At 40.7% G+C, this 26,077-nt stretch overlaps 1 protein-coding gene across 18 annotated transcripts in view; it reads left to right on the top strand.

Moving 5' to 3' along the window:
* The window catches only part of ptprfa (protein tyrosine phosphatase receptor type Fa), a 491,915-nt gene that overhangs the window by 346,477 nt on the left and 119,361 nt on the right, over positions 1-26,077 (top strand). For 13 of the 18 annotated variants that reach the window (XM_059648015.1, XM_059648014.1, XM_059648012.1 and 10 more), the window contains 2 exons: positions 10,106-10,263; positions 16,328-16,440. In XM_059648015.1, the coding sequence (XP_059503998.1) occupies positions 10,106-10,263; positions 16,328-16,440 (271 nt within the window). The remainder of the gene's footprint in view (positions 1-10,105; positions 10,264-16,327; positions 16,441-26,077) is intronic. The other 5 variants (XM_059648016.1, XM_059648010.1, XM_059648007.1 and 2 more) reach the window with 1 other exon arrangement.

Below are 26,077 nucleotides of genomic sequence, written 5' to 3'. Positions count from 1 at the left end.
TTTTCAAATTGTTGTTTGTGAAAATTTACTGTGCAAAGATTAGATGCTAAATTATAACAGTGACTGTACTTTAAAAATATTCCATTGACAGTCAAGTGCTTTATTTGCAATTCCTTGTATCAAGTACACTTGTGCTTAGCAAAATACTAAATCAGATTATATACCATACAACATGAAATTTAATTATGAATTTGTTTTTATGTGTGTCAACAAGTTTCTGTACAGTATTTTTACTTTTCAGAACCACATTTTTCATTATTTCAAACTCATTGTTGCTGTAAACTTTTAATACTTTCAAATTACTATTTACTACAAGAGTCAATGCTGAATTACATTATAGTAATGAACATTATGTCATAGAGCAGGATTTCCCAAAATGGGAAGGTAATCGGAAATTTGGGGGTTGTGACCTCCATGACAACAAGAGGATGGTCAGAGTGAGGGAAGGTCCAATTAGGGATAGTGGAGAGAACTTGTGCCTGGAGTCGGAGGAGGTAGGGCAAGTCCTTAATGAATACTTTGCTTTAGTATTCACGAGTGAAGGGGACCTTGTCATTTATGAGGACAGTGTGAAGCAGGCTGATATGCTGGAACAGATTGATGTTAGGAAGGAGGATGTGCTAGAAAGTGGCTGTCACAGAGCTCTAACTTCTTCAGTCTCACAGGTTTTTTTTTCTCCTGACAACTCACCCCTCACAGTTGTCACTGAGGGATCAGAACAATTGTCAAGCTTCAAAAATGGGGTTACAGTGTGAAAAATGTTTGGATAATGTTAGTGATCACAATTCCCTGACCTTTACTGTGGTCATGGAGAGGGGTAGGAGCAGATAGTATGGGAAAGTATTTAATTGGGAGAGGGGAAGTTACCATGCTATCAGGTAGAAACTGCGGAACATAAATTGGGAACAGATGTTCGAGTAGGGTAAGAGGTCGGCAAAACATCATGGGCCGAATGGCCTGCACTGCACTGTACTGTTGTATGTTGTATGACTTCATAAATTCATGAGGGAAATAGATAAGGTGAACAGCCAAAGTCTTTTCCTTAGGGTCAGTGAGTCCAAAACCCAAGGGCATAGGTTTAAGGTGACAGGAGAAAGATTTGAAAGAGACCTGAAGGGTAACTGTTTCACACAGAGGTTGATGCATATATGGAATGAGCTGCCACAGGAAGTGACAGAGGCAAGTACAATTACAACTTCAAAAGACGTGGCAGCCAGGTTGGATTGTAGCCTCAAGCAACTGTCTGTGTGGAGTTTGTGTGTTCTCCCCATGTCTGTATGGGTTACATCAGGGCGCTCGAGTCTCCTCCAGCAGTCCGAAGGTGTGCAGGTTACACAAAACATAGAACATTACAGCGCAGTACAGGTCCTTCGGCCCTCGATGTTACGCCGACCTGTAAAACCAATCTGAAGCCCATCTAACCTGAACTATTCCATTATCATCCATATGTTTATCCAATGACCATTTAAATGTCCTTAAAGTTAGCAAGTCCACTACTGTTGCAGCCAGGGCATTCTGCGCCCTTACTACTCTCTGAGTAAAGAACCTACTGCTGACTTCTGACCTATATCTATCACCCTTCAATTTAAAGCTATGTCCCCTCGTACTAGCCATCACCATCCAAGGAAAAAGGCTCTCACTGTCCACTTGATCTAATCCTCTGATCATCTTATATGTCTCTATTAAGTTGCCTCTTAGCCTTCTTCTCTCTCACAAAAACAGCCTCAAGTCCTTCAGCCTTTTCTCATAAGACCTCCCCTCCATACCAGGCAACATCGTGGTAAATCTCCTCTGCACCCTTTCCAGTGCTTCCAAATCCTTCCTATAATGCAGCGAACAGAACTGTACGCAATACTCCCAAGTGTGGCCGCACCAGAGTTTGTATAGCTGCAACATGATCTCATGGCTCTGAAACTCAAACCCTCTACCAATAAAACCTAACACACAATACACCTTCTTAACAACCCTATCAACCTGGCTGGCAACTTTCAGGGTTCAAGCACATGGACACCAAGATCTCTCTGCTCATCCACACTACCAAGAATCTTACCATTTGCCCAATACTCTCTATTCCTGTTACTCCTTCCAAAGTGAATTATCTCACACTTTTCCACATTAAACTACATTTGCCACCTCTCAGCCCATCTCTGCAGCTTATCTATGTCTCTCTGTAACCTGCAACATCCTTCCGCACTATCCACACCTCCACCGACTTTAGTATCATCTGCAAATTTACTAACCCATCCTTCTGGACCCTCGTCCAGGTCATTTATAAAAATGGCAAACAGCAGTGGCCCCAAAACAGATCCTTGCAGAACACCACTAGTAATTGAACTCTAGGATGGACATTTCCCATCAACCACCACCCTCTGTTTTCTGACAGCTAGCCAATTTCTGATCTAAATGGCTAAATCATGCTCAATCCCATGCCTCTGTATTTTCTGCAATAGCCTACCGTGGGGAACCTTATCAAATGCTTTACTGAAATCCATATATACCACATCAACCGCTTTACTCTCATCCACCTGTTTGGTCACCTTCTCAAAGAACTCAATAAGGTTTGTGAGGCACGACCTACCCTTCACAAAACCATGCTGTCTATCCCGAATCAAATTACTCCTTCCTAGATGATAATAAATCCTATCTCTTATAATCCGTTCCAACACTTTACCCACAACCGAAGTAAGGCTTACTGGTCTGTAATTACCAGGGTTGTCTCTAGTCCCCTTCTTGAACAAGGGGACAACATCTGCTATCCTCCAGTTGTCTGGCACTATTCCTGTAGATAGTGACGCCATAAAGATCAAAGTCAAAGGCTCTGCAATCTCCTCCCTAGCGTCCCAGAGAATCCTCGGATAAACCCTATCTGGCCCAGGGGCCTTAACTATTTTCATGCTTTCCAGAATTGCTAACATCTCCTCCTTATGAACTTCAATCCCGTCTAGTCTAATAACCTGTGTCTCAGTGTTCTCCTCAACAACATTGTCTTCTTCCTGTGTGAATACTGACAAAAAATATTCATTTAGCACCTCTCCTATCTCTTCGGACTCCACGCACAACTTCCTACTACTGTCCTTGACTGGCCCTTACCTTACTCTAGTCATTCTTTTATTCCTGACATACCTATGGAAAGCTTTAGGGTTTTCCTTGATCCTACCTGCCAAAGACTTCTCATGTCCCCTCCTGGTTCCTCTTAGTTCTCGCTTTATGTCCTTACTGGTTAACTTGCAACTCTCAAGCGCCCTAACTGAACTTCTACGCTTCATCTTTACATAAACATCCTCCTTCCTCTTGACAAGAAATTCAACTTCTTTAGTAAACCACGGTTCCATCGCTCGACCACTTCCTCCCTGTCTGACAGATACATATTTATCAAGGACATGCAGTAGCTGTCCCTTGAACAAGGTCCACATTTCAATTGTGCCCAGCCCCTGCAGTTTCCTTCCCCGTCCTATGCATCCTAAATCTTGCCTAATCGCCTTATAATTGCCTTTCCCCCAGCTATAACTCTTGCCTATCGGTGTATGCCTATCCCTTTCCATAACCGAATTGTGGTCACTATCACCAAAGTGCTCACCTAACTCAAATCTAACATCTGGCCTGGTTCATTACCCAGTACCAAATACAATGCGGCTTCGCCTCTTGTTGGCCTATCTACATACTGTGTCAGGAAACCCTCCTGCACACTGGACAAAAACTAACCCATCTAAAGTACTTGAACTATCGCGTTTCCAGTCAATATCTGGAAAGTTACAGTCCCCCATAACAACTACCCTGTTACTTTCGCTCCGATCCAGAATCATCTTTGCAATCCTTTCCTCTACATCTCCGGAACTTTTTGGAGGCCTATAGAAAACTCCCAACAGAGTGACCTCTCCTTTCCTGTTTCTAACCTCAGCCCATACAACCTCAGTAGACGAGTCCTCATCAAATGTCCTTTCTGCCACCGTAATACTGTCCTTGACTAACAGTGCCACACCTCCCCCTCTTTTACCACCTTCCCTGATCTTACTGAAATATCTAAACCCCGGAACCTGCAACAACCATTCCTGTCCCTGCTCTATCTATGTCTCCAAAATGGCCACAACATCGAAGTCCCAGGTACCAACCCATGCTGCAAGTTCACCCACCTTATTCCGGACGCTCCTGGTGTTGAAGTAGACACACTTGGTGTTGTGCATCCATATGTGAACTCCATTCAGGTTGCTGGTTGTCGTGACTCTAAGAAACTTGACATTCTCCACCGTCTTTAGACACGAGTTAGGAAGCATGGACTGGGAGCAGTTGTTCCATGGTAAGGGAACTATAGACATGTGGAGATGGTTTAAGGAACAGTTGTTGGGAGTGATGAGTAAATATGTCCCTCTGAGACAGGCAAGACGGGGTAAGATAAAGGAACCTTGGATGACGAGAGCGGTGGAGCTTCTAGTGAAAAGTAAGAAGGTAGCTTACATAAGGTGGAGGAAGCTAGGGTCAAGTTCAGCTAGAGAGGATTACATGCAGGCAAGGAAGGAGCTCAAAAATGGTCTGAGGAGAGCCAGGAGGGGGCACGAGAAAGGCTTGGCAGAAGGAATCCGGGAAAACACAAAGGCATTTTACACTTACGTGAGGAATAAGAGAATGGTCAAAGAAAGAGTAGGGCCGATCAGGGATAGCATAGGGAACTTGTGTGTGGAGCCTGAGGAGGTAGGGGAAGCCCTAAATGAGTTTTTTGCTTCTGTCTTTACGAAAGAAACGAACTGTGTAGTGAATGAAACCTTTGAAGAGCAGGTGTGCATGCTGGAATGGATAGAGATAGAGGAAGCTGATGTACTGAAAATTTTGTCAAACATTAAGATTGACAAGTCGCCAGGCCCGGATCAGATTTGTCCTCGGCTGCTTTGGGAAGCGAGAAATGCAATTGCTTCGCCACTTGCGAAGATCTTTGCATCCTCGCTCTCCACTGGAGTCGTACCTGAGGACTGGAGAGAGGCAAATGTAATTCCTCTCTTCAAGAAAGGAAATAGGGAAATCCCCGGCAATTATAGACCGGTAAGTCTCACGTCTGTCGTCTGCAAGGTGTTAGAAAGGATTCTGAGGGATAAGATTTATGACCATCTGGAAGAGCATGGCTTGATCAAATACAGTCAACACGGCTTTGTGAGGGGTAGGTCATGCCTTACAAACCTTATCGAGTTTTTTGAGGATGTGACCAGTAAGGTTGATGAGGGTCAAGCTGTGGATGTGGTGTATATGGACTTCAGTAAGGCATTTGATAAGGTTCCCCATGGAAGGCTCATTCAGAAGGTCAGGAGGAATGGGATACAGGGGAACTTAGCTGCTTGGATACAGAATTGGCTGGCCAACAGAAGACAGCGAGTGGTAGTAGAAGGAAAATATTCTGCCTGGAAGTCAGTGGTGAGTGGGGTTCCACAGGGCTCTGTCCTTGGGCCTCTACTGTTTGTAATTTTTATTAATGACTTGGACGAGGGAATTGAAGGATGGGTCAGCAAGTTTGCAGACGACACAAAGGTCGGAGGTGTCGTTGACAGTGTAGAGGGCTGTTGTAGGCTGCAGCGGGACATTGACAGGATGCAGAGATGGGCTGAGAGGTGGCAGATGGAGTTCAACCTGGATAAATGCGAGGTGATGCATTTTGGAAGGTCGAATTTGAAAGCTGAGTACAGGATTAAGGATAGGATTCTTGGCAGCGTGGAGGAACAGAGGGATCTTGGTGTGCAGATACATAGATCCCTTAAAATGGCCACCCAAGTGGACAGGGTTGTTAAGAAAGCATATGGTGTTTTGGCTTTCATTAACAGGGGGATTGAGTTTAAGAGTCGTGAGATCTTGTTGCAGCTCTATAAAACTTTGGTTAGACCGCACTTGGAATACTGCGTCCAGTTCTGGGCGCCCTATTATAGGAAAGATGTGGATGCTTTGGAGAGGGTTCAGAGGAGGTTTACCAGGATGCTGCCTGGACTGGAGGGCTTATCTTATGAAGAGAGGTTGACTGAGCTCGGTCTCTTTTCATTGGAGAAAAGGAGGAGGAGAGGGGACCTAATTGAGGTATACAAGATAATGAGAGGCATAGATAGAGTCGATAGCCAGAGACTATTTCCCAGGGCAGAAATGGCTAGCACGAGGGGTCATAGTTTTAAGCTGGTTGGTGGAAAGTATAGAGGGGATGTCAGAGGCAGGTTCTTTACGCAGAGAGTTGTGAGAGCATGGAATGCGTTGCCAGCAGCAGTTGTGGAAGCAAGGTCATTGGGGTCATTTAAGAGACTGCTGGACATGCATATGGTCACAGAAATTTGAGGGTCCATCCATGAGGATCAATGGTCGGCACAACATTGTGGGCTGAAGGGCCTGTTCTGTGCTGTACTGTTCTATGTTCTATGTTCTATGTCTTAACTTCAGTTCCATTGTTGTAGATGGGGACATGTTTTCCAGCTTTCTTTCTGTAGTCAATGAACAGTTCTGTAGTTTTGCTGATGTTGAGAGAGAGATTGCACTACATCATGAAGCCCTCAATGTCCCTTGTGTATTGTGATTTATGGTTGCTGGATCTCCATCCCAGTACAGTGGTGTTGTCAGTGACCTTGTAGATGGCGTTCATTTGGAATTTGGCAACACGTTCGTGGGTGTACAGGGAGTACAGTAGGGGATTGAGAGCATGATCTTGGCGTGCTGCAGTGTTGAGTGTCATTGTGGAGAAAGTGCAGTTACCTATCTTCACTAATTGCGGTCTGTGGAACAGAAAGCTGAGGATCTAGTTGCAGAGTGCAGAGCCAAGAGCAAGGTCATGGAGTTTTGAGATCAATGCGAAGGAGATAATGGTGTTGAAGGCAGAGCTGTAGTCAATGTGCAGGACGTAGCTGTCTTTGTTGTCCAAATGCTCCAGGTATGAGTGTAGGGCTAGGGATATAGCATCCGCTGTGGACCTGTTGCTTTGATAGGCAAATTGTAGGCTGAGATAGTGGAGGTGATGTGGGTCATGGTCAACCTTTAGAAGCACTTCATGATTATTGAGGTCAGAGCCACTGGGCGGTAGACTGTTGGACAATAAAAGCAATATTTTATTTTATGTCATAAACTGCTGGTTTTAAAAACAACAAAAAGCACCAACCCTGCCTATTGATTGTAGACAGTTCTAACAATTCAGTGTCATTTGAATTTGAACTGGTATAAACTGGATTATGAGTTGTCTGGACATTGGGCATCAAATTTCATTTTGTCTTATTCAATCTTAAGTATTTTAGTTTACATTATATTGGGGTGGAGTGTCAAGCACAACTGGGCAGCCGGTTTTCAGGCACCTGTGTGAACAAAGGCAGGAAGGTTTGGGGTCATTTCATTTTGGTGGTGCCTCAAGTGCATTGAGGAAGCAGTCCCAATCCAAGATGCCACCTCATTTTTCCTAGCTGCTGCCCAGCAAAACCTATCCCACCTCCCTCTCCATGCTCCCTGAGCTATACGATCTTTTGCAACCATGAAACTCCAGGATTAATTTTCTCAGGGCAGCCTGGCCCACTTCCAGGTCCTTCGTGCTATCATAGTAGTACTTATTACTTGAGATCTGGTGCTGCCATGAGTGATGGAGCTATTGGCTAGTTCCGAGGGAAGGACTTCCTGCTAAGTGAGGAGTAGATGCCATGCTGGTAACCAATTTAGCCCATCTGCAGAACAGTATGGCTGCAGGGCAGACTTAGGAGCAGACTGACTTCCAGAAAACTTGCCTTTTGGAGATGCAAGCTAACTGCACCTCCATAAATGTCTGCCCACTGACTCACCAACCAATAAAAATGCCCTTCCCTCATTTACCTTTACAAAATCCCTCATAAATTTGATTATCCATCATATTTCAGTTTGTTGTAATGAAATAGAAGGGTGAAGGTAAGGGGGCTGTGGTGTCATAGTAATGTCACTGGACTAGTGATCATGACTCCTGTTCTGGGGACATGGGCTCAAATTCCTCCATGGTACTTGGTGAAATTTGAATTCAATAAAACCTGTACTTATAAACTAATCTAATGACTGTCATAATGCCCCATCTGGTTCACAATGTCCCTGCAGAAGGAAGCCTATCACCCATATCTGATTGGCCACATGTGATTCCAGATAGAGTCATAGGCGACCTTTAGAACCCAGGGATGTAAACAATTGCTCACCTTTGACAGACTGCTGGTTTTCCAACCATCGCTTTTCACTCTGACTATGCGTCTGTGCATTAACATATCCTTAGACGGGTGTGTGTGCACGCAATTTGGACTTGAGTAAAAGAATACAATACTAAAACCTGCTGACATCATGGTTAATTGTGAAGACAATTGTAAGTGAATTTGAGGGTATGGATGGTTAGCATGTTGGGTGCTTAGATACGGCCTGAAAATTAATGCTGAGAAATGTAAGAAGGACCATACAGCATGAAAACAGGCTGCTTGGTCCAACTAGGCCATACCGACTATGTTCCCTAACTAATCCCAATCAACTAGGCCACCTGCCTGTGTTTGGCCCATATCCCTCCAAACCTTTCCTGTTCATGTACTTGTCCAGTGTTTTTTAAACATTGTAACTGCACCTGCATCCCATGGTTGACTCTTAACTACCCTCTAAAATAGCCCTAGCAAGCTACAGAGCTCAAGGGACAATTTGGTATGGACAATAAATAGATGCCAACCCAGCTAGCAATACCCACAACCCATTAACAAATAAAAAAGACCAGTTTCTCAAAACTTCCCTCGTAATTCACCCCTTAAGAAGGCTTTCAAAACTGCAAGTAACATTTTAACAATGGCCTATCCATTGTTTTGCATTGACTTAACTATTGGTATTTTATGCCCCCTTTGTGAACAATTTTATGTTTTTCTTAATAGCATTTTCTGAGATGTAAATGTGAACTTCAATATCTGCATTATGATTTTGTTTATGATTCTTTTCCAAATCCTTCCTTACATTTACGTTTACGTCTCTGGATTCTAAAGATTGCCTATTAATCTCGCTCCGTTGTTCTCTCTCTATCTCATTAAAAATCAACTTTATGTATGACACTCCTCTTACCATATGTCTTAACTTTATCAACAACCTTCTATATGGAAATTTATCAAATAAATTTGGAAGGTATATAGCACCCACTTTCTGAAGAAGGGTCCCGACCCGAAATGTCAAGCTTTCCTACTCCTCTGATGCTGCTTGGCCTGCTGTGTTCATCCAGCTGAATATACTGATAAATCTCTGAAAAGGAATAATTGCATTTCTCACATACAAGTTGTATTTAATGACCTAACATTTCTATGTAAATTGTTACTCTAACCTCAAATTGTAACCACTAAAAACATGCTGATGTGAGGCTGGATGTAGATAATGGTTTATTCCTTTGTGCCTTTCTCAATAGAAATGTTGCATTGGCAAGTTCCCAAGCCTCTGCTGCAACCTGTACAGTCAAGGATATTAGAAGGATTGTGATCAGTCTGTATTTTCTATCATGGTATGCCTCAGCATTTTAGGATGCATATCATCACGGAATGGTGGCTGTTCAACTGAGTACCACAAATTTCTTTCAATTCTAAGCCTCTATCAGTGCTTGTCCTATCTAATTATTACACCTTTTCCTGATGTATCCTTTCACTTCTATTGTTTGTCATTTGTTGTTATGCAGGAGTAGTGATGATGCAGTAGAGTTGAATTCAGTTTCCCATAGCTGCTGAAGTCTTAGATCTGCTAGTGCTCCCTTTTGCAGGTTTTCACCACTCACCTCTTACTAAATCTGTTAGAAGGGAACTTGTCTCGTGTCCCCCATCTCCAGAATCGAATAAACAACTCACATTCACTGTGTTAGTTTCACAAGAGGCGATTGTTACTTCAAGCACCAAAGTGCACTGAACAGTTTGAAGAACCAAAGCCTGATTCTTGTGTTTAGGAGAAGACAAACTTAGAAAAATGCTTAACTAGAAAATTTTTACAAATTAATAATTTTCTATTTACTTAGGTGGGGAACTGACTTTTTAAAAAATTTTATTAAAGTATTATGTCTTAATTCAATAATCATGGGATAAAATAATCTGCATCATTTCATTAAATGCTGTAGATGTTAATGCTATTTATTTCATGTTCTTTTTCTGTTCAGCAGATGTATGCTGCTAGCCCCTACTCTGATACAATTCTGGTGGAGGTAACCTCATCGCCAAATGCACAAGACGATCCTGAGATGCTGTGGGTGATGGGACCAGTTCTTGCTGTTGTGTTAATTATCATCATTGTTATTGCTATACTTCTGTTCAAAAGGTGAGATAATCACAAAGTTATGTGAAAATAGGACTGTATATCCAAAATCAATGCTGAAACACTGCATCTTTACAGCGTAATCTTTCAAAGGGTATTATCCCAAATGTTAACTCAAATTATGAAAGAAAGCCCTAATGAGTTTTGTTGGGATCAGCTGACTATAGATGTTATTTACAGCCTTGGTTCGAAGATGTGCAAATGATTTAAATGTCACTCATGAAGTGACAATGATTGCCCTTGTTGTCAGGGCAAAATTTGACTGACTATAGCATTAGGGAGCTCCAACAAATTTGAAGTTGAAAGGAGTCATTGAGAAAACTCTTCACTAGTTGAACCATGTCGACACAAAGAACGATAATTGTGGTTGTGGAAGACCAATCGACTTAACTCCAGGACATTATTTTGGCTGTTCTTCAGGGCAGGCCCTAGGCCTAAGCATCTGGACCTGTTTCACTTTTGATTGCCTTAACATCAGAGCTGTAGCCATTCACTGACACTTGCATGTTCAGTTGTGTTTTTCACTCCCTACATAATGAAGTAGTTCATGTCCACGTGCAACAAGACCTGAAGAACATTGAGGCTTGGACTGACCAGTGGCATTCATGCTATACAGTGCTATAAAGTGGCGCTTACTCACTAACACTTACTTGTCACTACTCAGTTTGTAAGCTACCAGAACATTTGCTTTTAGACCTCATTATGAACTTGACCTAAATATGGACCAAGAAGCTAAATTTTAGAGATGAGCTGAGATTAACCATCCTTGACACCAACCCATCATTTGGTGGATTGTGGCAACAAGAAACCATAACAAAAAAGTGGGAACTGTGGAGAAAAGTCAATTGATTGGAGTCATGCATAACATAAAGGAAGATGCTTATTGATTTAGAGATGATTCACCTCATCCCCAAGACATCACAGCGGGAGTGCGTCAGGTCCCAACCATTTTCACCTGCTTCATCGAAATCTATCATAAGGTCAGGTGTGAGGATATTTTGATAATGATGTTCGATTCTCCTCAGATAATGAAGCATCTTTCTGGAATGTAGCAATGTCTGTCAGGCTTTAGGTGATAAACAAGAAGTAATATTTGAACCGTGCAGATGCCAGGTAATTACCATCAACAAGTGAGAGTCAAGTCACACATCACCTTCACATTAATGGCATTACTGAAGTAACTCCATAGTGGCTGGTCAGCCTTTATTCACACATTGAGAGTCTTTGACACTGAACAAGCTTCCTTAGAAGCAGTTCTCAGAGTGAACAGAACCTCTGACACTTCTATTTATATCTGTCAGCTAGGACTGTCTGATTGAACCAGTTGATAGAACATGGGTTCTCTGTCTGGGGCTATGAGGTCCACCTGGCTGACCTCATTACAGTCAGTGCAATTACCATCAACAAAATCCATGCCATCAAGATCTTGGGGTATAAGTCATCATTAACCAGATATTTAACTGGATCAGCCACAGTGGATCAAGGGCTGGATACTCTTTGTCAGATGACTCAGCTCCCGAAAAACTCCCAAAAGCCAATACTGCTCACTTTAAGTCAAGTATGTGATTAAATAGTCTCCTGTTACCTGGTGACAGTAGCTCCAATGACACTCAAGAAGCTTGACATCATCTAAAACAAAGCAGCTCATTAGATTGACAGCACATTCACCACCTTAAACATTTAACTCCTCCTCCAGTTGTGTACTGGGGCAACAACTCATTAAGATTTCTTCACTTGCATCTCCCAAATGCATGACCTGTGTCACCTCAAAGGATAAGGGTAGCAGATCTATGAGAACGTGTTTCCTTCCAACAAACTATTCTGACTTGGAAATACATCATTATTCCTTCATCATTACCAGGTCAAAACCCTGTAACTCCCTAGTTAACAATGTTGTGGGAGGACCAACACATGACATGTTGCAGCAATTCAAGTAGCATTCTCAAGCAATTAAAATAGCCTATAAATGCAAGCTCATTTAATTAATGTTTAACTATGTGTTGCGAAGATTTTTGAGTATAATGCATAACGCAAATAATATAGCAATGCTTTGACACTTCGCTATCTTCCAACTGGAACGACAAATTTAACTTTGGACCCACGTCTTACTAACCCCAACTACGTATCATCATGCTTTCCATACATTGAGTTCTGTTGTTAAATATAGAAAGTGTCATTATCTACTTAACAACAACCGCTACAGTAACATAATTGTTTTATGCCTTTATTTAAATGCTCAATGGCGCTTTGCAGAAGCAGTATAAAACAAAGTATGACACAGAGCTATGTAAGGAAATATGCAGTCAGATAATGAAAACTTCAATCAAAGAGGTAGAATTTTGTTAAAAAGAAGAAAATTGTGGTAAAAGGTCAAAGAGATGTAGGGTGGCAAGTTCCTTAAGCAACTGAAGACATGATTTTGGAACAATTTAAATTGGAGAAGAGTAAGAAGTCACAATTAGAGAAGCCATGTCGGAGGGATGACAGGCTAAAGCAGATTACAGAAATAGGGAGGAGCAAAACCAAGGAGAGATTTTAAGTCAAGAATAAGGATCCTAAAATCAAGGCAGCCAATGTTTGTTGGTGAGCACAGGGTCGATTGCTGATGAAGACATTATGCGAGTTATGACATGGGTGATCAAGTTTTGGAATGACCTTAAATTTATGTAAGGTAGAATGTGAGAAATCAGCCAGTAGTGTATTAAAATAATGAAGCCTAGAGATTACAAAGTGTGATGAGGGTTTCAGCAGTAGATAAGCTGAGGTAAAAGCATATCTTGTGATGTTACAGAGGTGAATAAAGTCGTACTAAATGATGGCATGAAATCTGGTCAGAACCTTATGTTATAGTCAAATGAGATGCTAATATTTTGAACAGATTGCTTTAGCCTCACACAATTAAGAGGAAGGGAGCGAAGAAATGCAGAAAAAGCACAATAGAGAGCCATTTTGTTCTTCAGTTCTCTTTCACTTTTTATTTTTGATCTTAACTTTCTCAGCTATTACACATACTCACTATTTAGTTATCAATTTACATTTTTCTCTCCAATGGAAAATAGGTAGATGACTAACAATAGATAAATCTATCATCTTACTGTGATCTAGCAAGGGCTTATGTAAAAATGTTCGAGAAGATTGCTGCTGAGCATTTTTCTATGATATGCCCATATGCATCTATATAATATATTGTCTGATCTGTTCCTAGGTTTGTTCCTTTTTTTGCCATTTATTCTGGCAGATTCGCTTTTATTTGAGCTTTTGGGAAATCTTTCTCCTTAACATTTCGTTACTTTACTGTAATAAAGAAGTTTTACATTGCTCCTGAGCAAGATGGACTATTTACACTACCACCAAATTTTACTGGTCCATGTATTGAAGGTTGAGACAGGACCAGGAGCAGAATTCTAGAATCTCACCTAAGGATTGTGGCTCTGTGTGAACCCACTTTCAAGCTATCTGGTTGGAAGCAGGATTTAAATGGCATCAGCTACCCACTTGACAGTGGCAGTGAGCTAATTACTTTAAATTAAGTGATCACTTGGATACAAATTAGTAGCACCGCCAGGATCTTCACAAAGGTAGAGAGGTTCCCTGCTGATACCAAAACCTGACTCTTGCTTAGAGGTGAACTCTCAACAGCAGAGCTGTCAGTGCCTCATTTAAATGATGACACTGCTGCTTCTGTTTTCCTAAACCAAAATTAAGGCTGACAGTGGGGACCATGAACCAACTGGGGAAATTCAGCTCTTATTACCACTACTTCTTTTAATTGATCAATAAAAATACAAACTCTGTAAAGATAGCTTGTAAAATTTATTAACAGTGGTTTCCATTTGCAATTTTATTTTAAAATATTTGAGCTGCATCAAATGGCTATAGCCGCAAAGATGATTTTTTTCTCACCCCCGTGCTCAGTCAAGTGATTAGTGTTTCAAAGTTATAAATTGTTAGAATTCACTTGTACGGAAGTCACTTCTCACTGAGAGAGTTAAATTGGCAAATGCACAAAGTCAGTTGAAAGAAATAGTGTAGAAGATGTACTGAAATTGATGGTATAGTGGTAATTTACAGAGTTAAACATAATGGAAGATCATCTATGGCGATGATACATGAACAATTTATAAAACTGATTTCAAATGCTCGCCTTTGTCTTTCAATCGAAGAATTGAGGCAGAGAGAGAAATTTCCACAGTTTATTTTAACAGTGGATATATGAAATAATCACTCATTTCTGATGTTTCCTCTTTCTGCCATCTCATGGATACATACAGTAAGCAAGAAAGGTAAGATCTCTACTAACGACTGTAACATTGTCTTAAACTGGACAGTCCAGAAATTCTTGCATATGCATCAAAGAAAGCAAACAGGAGATCTGCTTTTAGTTCATACTTTGGCATGTAAGGCATTGGGGTTGGTAAAAAGACACCAGTGGCAAGTGAATCATATTTAATGTTTTGCTCCCTTCCTCCCTGCTTTAGGAGAGAGGATGATGTTTAGAATCTAATCATGGTGCTTCTGAGACTGGCATGATTGATACTGTGGACAAGAGCTAGCATTCTATTATTCTATAGAAGGGTATCCTACAGAAACAGTTCCAATTCTTACCAAGAAACCAAAGAATAGTGAATGCTGGAAATCAGAAATAAAAATGTAAATTGCTGAAAAAATAAGGCAGATCTGGCAGCATCTGTGGGGAGAAAAACAGATGTAATGTTTTGGGTCCAATGACCCTTTTTCAAAACCGTTCCTTTCCTTACTGTTTTAGAATCAGAAATATTACATGCACGTAACTGTTAAACAAAATCCATGACAACTATCAAAATAATATGGTTTGTGATAATCACAATCTGGATCTTGATTTATATTGATCAAGCGTATTCAAATTCTCGTGCCTGTATTAAATAGTCGTGAAGTTTTCTTGTATGACTGGTTCCATTATTAATAGAACAATATAGCATCCTAACTTGGAAATATATCACTATTCTTTCACTGTTGCTGGGTCAAAATCCTGGAATTCCCAACTTAATGGCATTGTGGGTCAACCTGCAGCAGGTGGACTGCAGCAGTCAAGTAGGCAATTCATCACCTTCTCAAGGACAACAAGGGACAGGCAGTAAATGCTAGTCAGTCAGCAATGCCCATTTCCCATGAGTAAATAAATAATGATAATGAAAACTTCTAGTAAGTTCTGAAAATACACAATAGATTCATCATTGAGGGATTTGAGAGAAAAATTAATATGAAGTGGGAAGCTTATTTGTTGGAAGTTGGTTGTTCTAACCAGGACACATCTGTTGAATTTTAATATATCTGTTTATATGTATGATTTCCAATATCACAGGTTTTTTTAATAATTTAGATTTGCTTTGCATAGTTAGTGAGTTGATATGTAAAAATCAAAAGTGAAAACCGTTGGTGTAGTAGTGGAAATGGTGCACATTGTAAGCTTTATAATAATAATTCAAATATAATGAAAGATTTCTTTCAGCAATTAATTTACCTAATGGATTTAATTGTAAAAATGTTTTCCTAATTGGAATGCAAAATAAAAGACAGCAATAAGTGGTGAGCCTCATTAAGTTGCCTTAAACTGAACAATCCAGCCATTCTTCCAATTCCCGCATATGGATTAAAAAAGCAAATAGAGGATTTGCTTTTCAGCTTTTGCGATTTGGCAAATAAAACGTTAGGATTGTAAAAGGACACCAATGAAGGATCGATTATCTTTAACTTCTTGCTCACTCCTTATGTATACATTTGTACTGCATCTTTGTATTAATTTCATAGACTGGTATTGTAAAAGTAATATTTTGCTCTTATACATCTGGACACATGGTGTGTGATGTACTGGACAAAGTAATGAGTGAATGAATCAGTTTCTGCTGCTTTGACCAAAGGAAAAAATTTTAAAGAAATTTCACGTACATTGCATAATTGAGCAGGAGCAAATTCTTAAATATGAATCGAGCTCCTACTTTCTGTTTCTGAATTACTACTGTGTGTCAGTAGTAGATATCAGGGCAAATCTACCTTTAGTTGAAGTAATAATACCATGTGGTTGATTCAGGAAAAGAGCAAGCTCTCCATCTGCCAAGGATGATGTTCCTGGTGGAAAAGACCCATTACTGGCACACTCTTCAGACCCTGTGGAGATGAGAAGGCTAAACTATCAAACTCCAGGTAAACATTTGAGATTGAAACTCAAAGGAATCACATTGCATTTCTGATTAGCTTGGAGACTATCAATTAAAATTTAAATTCAAGGTTCTTTGCTCTTTTTGTTAGCAAGTAAAATTTATTTAAAACCTGCCATTCTAAGATCACTGATAGGTTTCAGTTTTATTCATTTTTCATTTATAAATGTTCTACTTAACTGAGTATTTTATTTTCTTACTGGAAGTGGTAAATTTTTCTATTTATGTTCATTTCAAAGACATTTATGCAACTGTTATTTTAGAGAAGTCACTGGCTAAATGACTGGGCGTACAATCCAGTGTGATATTAAACAATCCATACAGAAACTGATCACCACCAAATCAAATTTCAGATTGTACAATTTGTTTTCAAAATTTGTGGCTAATTTAGAGAAACAGAACCAAAGAATTAGGAAATCATAGTACGGCAGACTAAGAACATATGTAGCTAACGTAAACCAGAAAGTGATGCAAAACTCAGCAGATGTGGTGGCATCATTGGAAAGAAAAGCCAAGTTAATTTTTCTAGTCAACAACGTCACTTGTTCAGATTGTTGAAATTAATGTATTTGTCCTTACACATTAATGTAATGTATGCAGTTATGCTTATTACTGCAGTGGTATGTAGATGGAAAATCTTTAGAACATAGAACAGTACAGCACAGAACAGGCCCTTCAGCCCACAATGTTGTGCCGACCATTGATCCTCATGTATGCACCCTCAAATTTCTGTGACCATATACATGTCCAGCAGTCTCTTAAATGACCCCAATGACCTTGCTTCCACAACTGCTGCTGGCAACGCATTCCATGCTCTCTCAACTCTCTGCGTAAAGAACCTGCCTCTGACATCCCCTCTATACTTTCCACCAACCAGCTTAAAACTATGACCCCTCGTGCTAGCCATTTCTGCCCTGGGAAATAGTCTCTGGCTATGAACTCTATCTATGCCTCTCATTATCTTGTATACCTCAATTAGGTCCCCTCTCCTCCTCCTTTTCTCCAATGAAAAGAGACCGAGCTCTGTCAACCTCTCTTCATAAGATAAGCCCTCCAGTCCAGGCAGCATCCTGGTAAACCTCCTCTGAACCCTCTCCAAAGCGTCCACATCTTTCCTATAATAGGGCGCCCAGAACTGGACGCAGTATTCCAAGTGCGGTCTAACCAAAGTTTTATAGAGCTGCAACAAGATCTCACGACTCTTAAACTCAATCCCCCTGTTAATGAAAGCCAAAACACCATATGCTTTCTTAACAACCCTGTCCACTTGGGTGGCCATTTTAAGGGATCTATGTATCTGCACACCAAGATCCCTCTGTTCCTCCACGCTGCCAAGAATCCTATCCTTAATCCTGTACTCAGCTTTCAAATTCGACCTTCCAAAATGCATCACCTCGCATTTATCCAGGTTGAACTCCATCTGCCACCTCTCAGCCCATCTCTGCATCCCGTCAATGTCCCGCTGCAGCCTACAACAGCCCTCTACACTGTCAACGACACCTCCGACCTTTGTGTCATCTGCAAACTTGCTGACCCATCCTTCAATTCCCTCATCCAAGTCATTAATAAAAATTACAAACAGTAGAGGCCCAAGGACAGAGCCCTGTGGAACCCCACTCACCACTGACTTCCAGGCAGAATATTTTCCTTCTACTACCACTCGCTGTCTTCTGTTGGCCAGCCAATTCTGTATCCAAGCAGCTAAGTTCCCCTGTATCCCATTCCTCCTGACCTTCTAAATGAGCCTACCATGGGGAACCTTATCAAATGCCTTACTGAAGTCCATATACACCACATCCACAGCTCGACCCTCATCAACTTTTCTAGTCACATCCTCAAAAAACTCGATAAGGTTTGTAAGGCATGACCTACCCCTCACAAAGCCGTGTTGACTGTATTTGATCAAGCCATGCTCTTCCAGATGGTCATAAATCTTATCCCTCAGAATCCTTTCTAACACCTTGCAGACGACAGACGTGGGACTTACCGGTCTATAATTGCCGGGGATTTCCCTATTTCCTTTCTTGATGAGAGGAATTACATTTGCCTCTCTCCAGTCCTCAGGTACGACTCCAGTGGAGAGCGAGGATGCAAAGATCTTCGCAAGTGGCGAAGCAATTGCATTTCTCGCTTCCCAAAGCAGCCGAGGACAAATCTGGTCCAGGCCTGGCGACTTGTCAATCTTAATGTTTTCCTCATTGCTTATTTGTTTATTGCTTGTACACATGTAGTGAAGCCTAACATGCAATCCAATCTCAGTCAAATGACACTTACAATAAAATTCTACCCTAGATTTAACAAATCTTACAGAAACAATATCTGAGTATGGGCATATCTTCTGAATGATTCAGTTTTCAAGAGTAGCTTTATAAAGCTTCAGATGTCTTCCATTATAACACAAAACCCAAGCTAACATGCTAGTGTTAGTTCCTGAGAGCTAATTTGTGTACTTATAATTAGATAACTATGCAATTTATATCAACCTTTGAACAAATAAAATTACTTGCAATGGATTTGAACTCTAAAGCACCCATTCTTAATGTACTGATCATCGTATACAAGGTACTTTTAAACTGATGATCAGTACAATTTATGAAGAATAAGTAAGATTAATAATCAAACTTGTCACACATTCTACGTCATGTAAAATCATACAACTCGCATCTTTTTACAGCAGTGAGAAGTTATTCGGGAAGATTGTATAGTCTCTTGAATTTAGGATTAAAGTTCAAACTGGATGTGATTGAATAAGCATAATCTTTATCTCTCTGAGCGGTTTGATTATCAAAAGTTACATTAAGCAAACTTTGGATTGATGTAATAGTATTTGCAACTGATGGCATTGTGAATTGCAGATAGGATGATTACATCACAGCATCAGAGATGACTTAGATCACTAAAGAAAACATCATTTGGACTGTATATGTTCTAAACTTTCAGAAAAGAAGATTTTTTTTTCTGGCTATCACTCTGAAGCTACCTCATTTAACCTACTTAGATGAGAAATCACCCCAAAACTGACTTTTCAAATCGTAGGATTGGAAATAAGCTAACAATGTTAGGCTGTGAAAGGATGAGAGAAAATTTAACTTCAATCCATAAGGACAAATGTTCTAAGCCACATTAGGTTCCTATGTTCTTGTATTCCTTTAATATAATAATCCTAATTACATTTTTTAATATTGTGGTGGCTGTGACCATCAACTGCCTGAGATTATGTGACATCAACTATTACAACTGGGTTATCGTATAAATGACAATAAGAGTATCTGCTGTGTAATTCGACAATTAAATCATTTTATAGTAGCTGTTTGGCAGAGAAATTCAGGCACTGTGGACCAGGAACAGGATACCAGCTAAACAAGTTTATACAGGAGGTCATCATACCTTGTCTACTTGAGGTTCTAATACAGCCTGTTGTCCTAATGACTATCTCAACAGAATATGGATGATTTAAGACTTCAATTTATTTTTAATTGTGTATTTGATTCCAAAATCTACTTCAGTATCATACCTACACAAAATGAAATTGATTTTTGCAAAACAAGGCAATATAATTCCTATTCACGTACACCAACCAGGCCCCAGAAATATTTTAGGTGTTTTGTTCTGCACTTAATTTTTTTCAGTTCTGATATTTAACAAAGAAACTTGATTTCTTACCCTCTGCCAGTTGCTAAGTGGGAAAGTGTTGAAAATTTCTCTCAGTTCCTGTAAGAGAGTATACTACTTCTGCTTATTACCTCATTATGTCACAACTGAGATCAGGACCTTACTTTTTCGAAGCTGTGGTTGTGAACAGTACAATCATCAAGGACCTCATATTTCTATATTATGTTCATGTGTACATTCAAATAATCTATCTGATGATTTTATAATAAATCAGGGCGCACTGTAGAGAATCATGGCCCGATGTTCAGTTGTCATTTTGTTTCACAGCAATGATGAATATTTTGCTCAGAACTTAAGCTGATCAGTGATGAACTATCCTGCACTTCAACAGCCAAAGTGTTAAAATGTACTGGTTAAACTTTCAAAGGCCAAATGCCATGTGAAGCAATCATTAATATGGTCTCGTGGACTGAGACAAAATCCCGTTGTTTCGTCGTGACAGTGAGCTGTGTTTCACAATGAATATGCCTATCAAAAAAAGTACCAGCCTGAAGAAAATGAAATGTCAAGTCTTAAATTCTTTTGATGAGACTGGTGAAATTGAAAGCAACACAGAACCTCAAGACAAAGGTTTTGTAGTCGAAACATCTCATGAGGTTTTTCTTGCACTATCTAAGGTAGACTTGACAAATTTCTATTTCGTTTCAACTGTACCGTTTGTTTACCTGCAACTTTGAAGATGGAAGTTGCAAGTGTAAATGTCCTTTTTATATAGCTGTATATTTATTAGAATAACTAAAGAATTATTGAAATATTTCTTCCCTGATATCTTCCACATAGAAAATGCAGTGTTCTCTGTCACTTTGTAACTTATGCTGGTGTAAATATTTAAAATTTTAGAAAAGTTCCCATCCTTTCCTCAATTTAGTTGCCATTTTAATTAATTCGTGCAGTGGAATTGCGTTAATAATTGGCAGATTTAGGTAGACATTGAATATATTTTTTCAACAAAAATGAATCACCCTGACTACCCCTTACAAAACAGAGAACTGACTGCTCCTTCTGTCTATAAATATAATCATAAACTGTCCATTTTAATCTAGGCAGGCTAAATTATCGTTAAATTGATTTTTAGATCTACTTTGCTTATGGTCAACTAGGGAACGGACGAACAAGAGATGACCAATCTACCTGTTGACATTTAATGCTATCATGACCAACTGAACATTTCAGTGCCTTTATTCACAGAATCTCCATACCCCTTTACACCATTTATAATTAGAAATCGACCAACCTGTACTTTGAGTATACTCAATAACCGTGCTTCCACAGACCTCTTGCTAGAGAATTCCAAAGATTCACAACCCTATGATTAAAATATATTTTCATCATCTTGATCCAAAATGACATTCCACTTACTTTAAATTAAGCCCCTGGTTCTAGGTTTCACAATGAAAAGAAATATCTTGCCTGAATCTACTTCGTCTGTCCCTTTAAGTATTTTGTAGGTTTCAATGAAATCACCTCTCATTCTTCTAAATTCCTGGGAATACAAGCCCAGATTTCTCAATCTTTGTTCATAGCACAGTCTCACCATGCCACGAACTGGGAACATTTGACAATTTACTTCAGTTTTGATGGTGCTTAACGGTATATTTATCACACTTGAAATATCTCGTAGTCAACTCAAATAAATCATGCCCGCAAAAGAATTTCTTAATTGAATATGTGACAGAAGATAGATTGAGGTCACAGCTGAAAAAAATGAATTCTGTTGTATTTTACCCCAACATGTGGCATTTTGCAAAGTCAATACTGATCCTTTTCATGGTTTGGTTAGGTTGTCAAGAGAAATCTCTGTCCAATAACACCCTTGTCAATATATTGTTCATGAGCTTGGCAATGACTCCATCACGAGAATGGGGTGAGAAATGTCGCCTAATTAGGGAAGGAACATTGTATTTGAGAAACATTTGGACTCTGCCCTGCCCCATTGTGATATATATAGAATGATGAGCTAAGTAAACAAACATAAACTTGTAACACTGAATGTGTTAAAATTATTTTGCTTTTCCATGGGAAGGATCTGCCTTATTGACTGCAACTAATATATTACTAATTACAAATATTATTGATTCCAAATTAATATCCAATCACTCCATCAATAGTTAGCCAGAAAATCTAAAAAATGCCATTAACCTTTTGTTTTCTTTCTGCTTTTAATGTCTAGTTTGTAATTTTGAATGCAGAGTAAGTTAATATTTGATCCAACTTGAACTGATGACATTTTCATCTTTTCACCTCACAAAGAAAAATAGCAAGCAGGAGAATTTAAAAAAATTAACCAAATTATCTGAAGTCAAAGATTGCATTATAATTATTAAATGTTGGTGAAATGAATAAATCTGATCTCATTATAATAAACAAGTCTTCTAACAGCTTGTTCCATACATGCACCATTATTTGTATGAAAAAGTCATCCTTCAGGTCCTTCTTAAACCTTCCCCATCTCACCTCAAAACTATATTCTCTAGTTTTTGACTCCTATACTCTGGTTTAAAAAAAAACCTTGGCTTTTCACCCTGTCCGTGCCCCTCATGATCTTATAAACCACTGTAAGGCCGCCTTGTTTGGAGCAGTGAGAGAGCGAGCCAGGGTGCCAATGGGAAGGTAAGGTTTTTTTTTCCTTATTAAAACTTACCTTGTGCAGCAGTGGCCTTCTTGCTTTCGGCAGTGGGTGTGTGGAGAGAACGCGAGCCAGGAAGGAACTAATATATTTGGGCATTGGCTAAACCCGAAAGACTACATGTGTAGTGTCTCCCACCCATCCTCCTCCTCTAACCAAAAAAAAAGACTGTGTGGAGGGTCAGTAAGGTACGGCTATAGTTCTCATTTCTTTCATTCTTCTGGAAATCTAGAGGGAATGGAAGCTGGGGCAGTTGCATGTTCCTCTTGCAGGATGTGGGAGGTAAGGGTCACTGCTGCTGTGCACTCTGACTTCACCAGCGAGAAGTGCACCCAACTCTAGCTCCTCACAAACCATGTTAGGGAACTGGAGCTGGATGAGCTCCAGATCATTCGGGAGGCTGAGGGTGTGATCGAGAGGAGTTACAGGGAGGTGGTCACCCCCAAGGCACAGGAAAAAGGTAGCTGGGTGACTGTCAGGAAGTGGAAAGGGAATAGGCAGACAGTGCATGGATCCCCTGTGGCTGTTCCCCTCAATATTAAGTTTACTGTTTTGGATACTGTTGGGGAGAACGACCTACCAGGGGAAGGCCATAGCGGGCAGGTCTCTGGCACTGAGCCTGCCCCTATGGCACAGAAGCGAACTGGGGAGAATAGGAGAGCAATTGTAGTGGGGGATTCACTAGTAAGACGCACAGACAGGCGGTTCTCTGGACGCGAATGCGATGAAAGGTATGTTGCCTCCCGGGTGCCAGGGTCCGTGATGTCTCAGATGGTGCCTTCAAGATCCTTAAGGGGGAGTGTGAGCAACCAACAGTCATGGTACTCATCGGTACCAATGACATAGGTACGAAAAGGTCTGAGAATGTGAAAAAAAACGGAGTTAGGTTGAAAGCTGAAGCCCAAGACAAACAGGGTGGTTATCTCTGGATTACTACCAGTGCCATGTGATAACGAGGTAAGAAATAGGGAGGGAGTGCAGCTGAACACATGGCTACAGGGCTGGTATAGGAGGGAGGGCTTCCATTGTGTGGGTAAGCGGAGCACATTCTGGGGAATGTGGGACCTGTACAGTAAGGGCAAGTTACACCTGAACCGAAAGGGCACAAATATCCTGGGAGGGAGGTTTATTCGAGCTATGCGAGATGTTTTAAACTCTATTGGCAGGGGGTGGGGAACCAGATTTGTAATTCAGAGCATGAGGTATTCAGCCTTCCAACAGACACAAGACAGAATGAGATTATTAATAAAGAAATGTGGTCGATGGAGCGTAAATATGGAAACAGGGATGGTTTGAGGTGTCTATACTTCAGTGCGAGAAGTATCAGAAATAAGGTGGATGAACTTATAGCATGGGTCAGTACTTGGAACTATGATGTTGTGGCCATTACGGAAACTTGGGTAACTCATTCACTGGGATGGTTGTTGGAAGTCCTGGGATTTAAATGCTTTGAAAGAAATAGGGAGGGTGGTAAAAGAGGTGAGAGAGTCGAATGGCTAGTCAGGGCTAGTATAGCAGCTACTGAAAGGCAATTTGAGAATGATATGTCATAAGTTTCAGTTGAGGTCAGGAACAAGAAAGGAGCAGTCACTTTGTTTTTATACAGACCCACTAATGGTTGACGAGAAGTGGAGGAGCGGATTGGGAGGCAGATACTGGAAAGGTGCAGAAGTCACAGGGTTATAGTCATGGGTGACTTTACCTTTCCAAATATTGATTGGAAACTATTTTAGTTGTAATAGTTTAGATTGAATGGATTTAGTCCAGTGCATTCAGGAAGGATTCCTGGCACAGTATGGAGATAGACTAACACGAGGAGAGGCCTGTTTGGATTTGGTGCTTGGCAATGAACTGGGCCAAGTGTTAGACCTATTGGTAGGAGAGCACTTTGGCAGTAGTGATCATAACTCTGTGATAATGGGAACTGCAGATGCTGGAGAATCCTAGATAATAAAATGTGAGGCTGGATGAACACAGCAGGCCCAGCAGCATCTCAGGAGCACAAAAGCTGACGTTTCGGGCCTAGACCCTTCATCAGAGAGGGGGATGGGGTGAGGGTTCTGGAATAAATAGGGAGAGAGGGGGAGGCGTACCGAAAATGGAGAGAAAAGAAGATAGGTGGGGAGGTAGAGAGGGGATAGGTCAGTCCAGGGAAGACGGACAGGCCAAGGAGGTGGGATGAGGTTAGTAGGTAGGAGATGGAGGTGCGGCTTGGGGTGGGAGGAAGGGATGGGTGAAAGGAAGAGCCGGTTAGGGAGGCAGAGACAGGTTGGACTGGTTTTGGGATGCAGTGGGTGGAGGGGAAGAGCTGGGCTGGTTGTGTGGTGCAGTGGAGGGACGGGACGAACTGGGCTCTGTTACTTTTATAGTAGCCATGGAAAAGGATAGGGATGTACAGCAGGGTAAGGTTTATAATTGAGGGAAGGCTAATTACAATTCAGTTTGGCAAGAACTGGGTAACATAAAATAGGAACAGATGCTGTCAGGGAAGAGTGCTATTGAAATGTGGAAATTGTTTAAGGAATGCATACTGCATGTGCTCAATATGTTTGTCCCTAGCAGGCAGGGAAGATGTGGTCGAGTGAGGGAGCCTTGGTCTCAAGAGAGTTCGAACAACAGGTTAAGAGGAAGAAGGAGGCTTGCGTAACGTTTAGGAAACAAGGAACAGAAAAGGCTCTAGAGGGAAACAAGTTATCCTGGAAGGAGCTGAAGAACGAGCTATAAGGGGGCATGAGAGAACCTTGGCAGATAGGATCAAGGAAAACTCCAAGGCATTTTACATGTACATGAGGAATAAGAGAATGACCAGAGAAAGGGTAGGGCCGATCAAGGATTGTAAACGGAATTTGTGCACACAGCCTCAAGAGATAGGAGAGGTCTTCAATGAATACTTTTCTTCGATATTCACAACTGAGAAGGACCTAGTTGTAGAGAAGGACAGTTTGAAACAGGTTGGGAGGCTAGAGAATGTGGATGTTAGTAAGGAAGATGCACTAGGAATTTTGAGGGAGTTGAAAATAGATAAGGCCCCCTGGCCTGATGGGATTTACCCAAGGATTGTATGGGAAGCGAGGGAGGAGATCACAGGGCCTTTGGCGATGATCTTTTCGTTCTTGGTGTCCACAGGTACAGTGCTGAAAGATTGGAAGGAGGCAAACGTCATTCCCTTGTTCAAAAAAGGGAATAGGGATAACCCTGGAAATTATAAGCCAGTTAGCCTTACTTCAGTGTAGGCAAATTATTGGAAAGGGCTCTGAGAGATAGGATTTATGATCACTTGGAAAGGCAGTTTGATTTGTGATAGTATGGATTTTTGAGAGGTAGA

Source organism: Stegostoma tigrinum, chromosome 8 (assembly GCF_030684315.1).
Source record: "Stegostoma tigrinum isolate sSteTig4 chromosome 8, sSteTig4.hap1, whole genome shotgun sequence".
Taxonomy (NCBI): domain Eukaryota; kingdom Metazoa; phylum Chordata; class Chondrichthyes; order Orectolobiformes; family Stegostomatidae; genus Stegostoma; species Stegostoma tigrinum.
The sequence above is the reverse complement of the archived record's forward strand: the minus strand, read 5'-3'. Positions and strand labels throughout refer to the sequence as shown.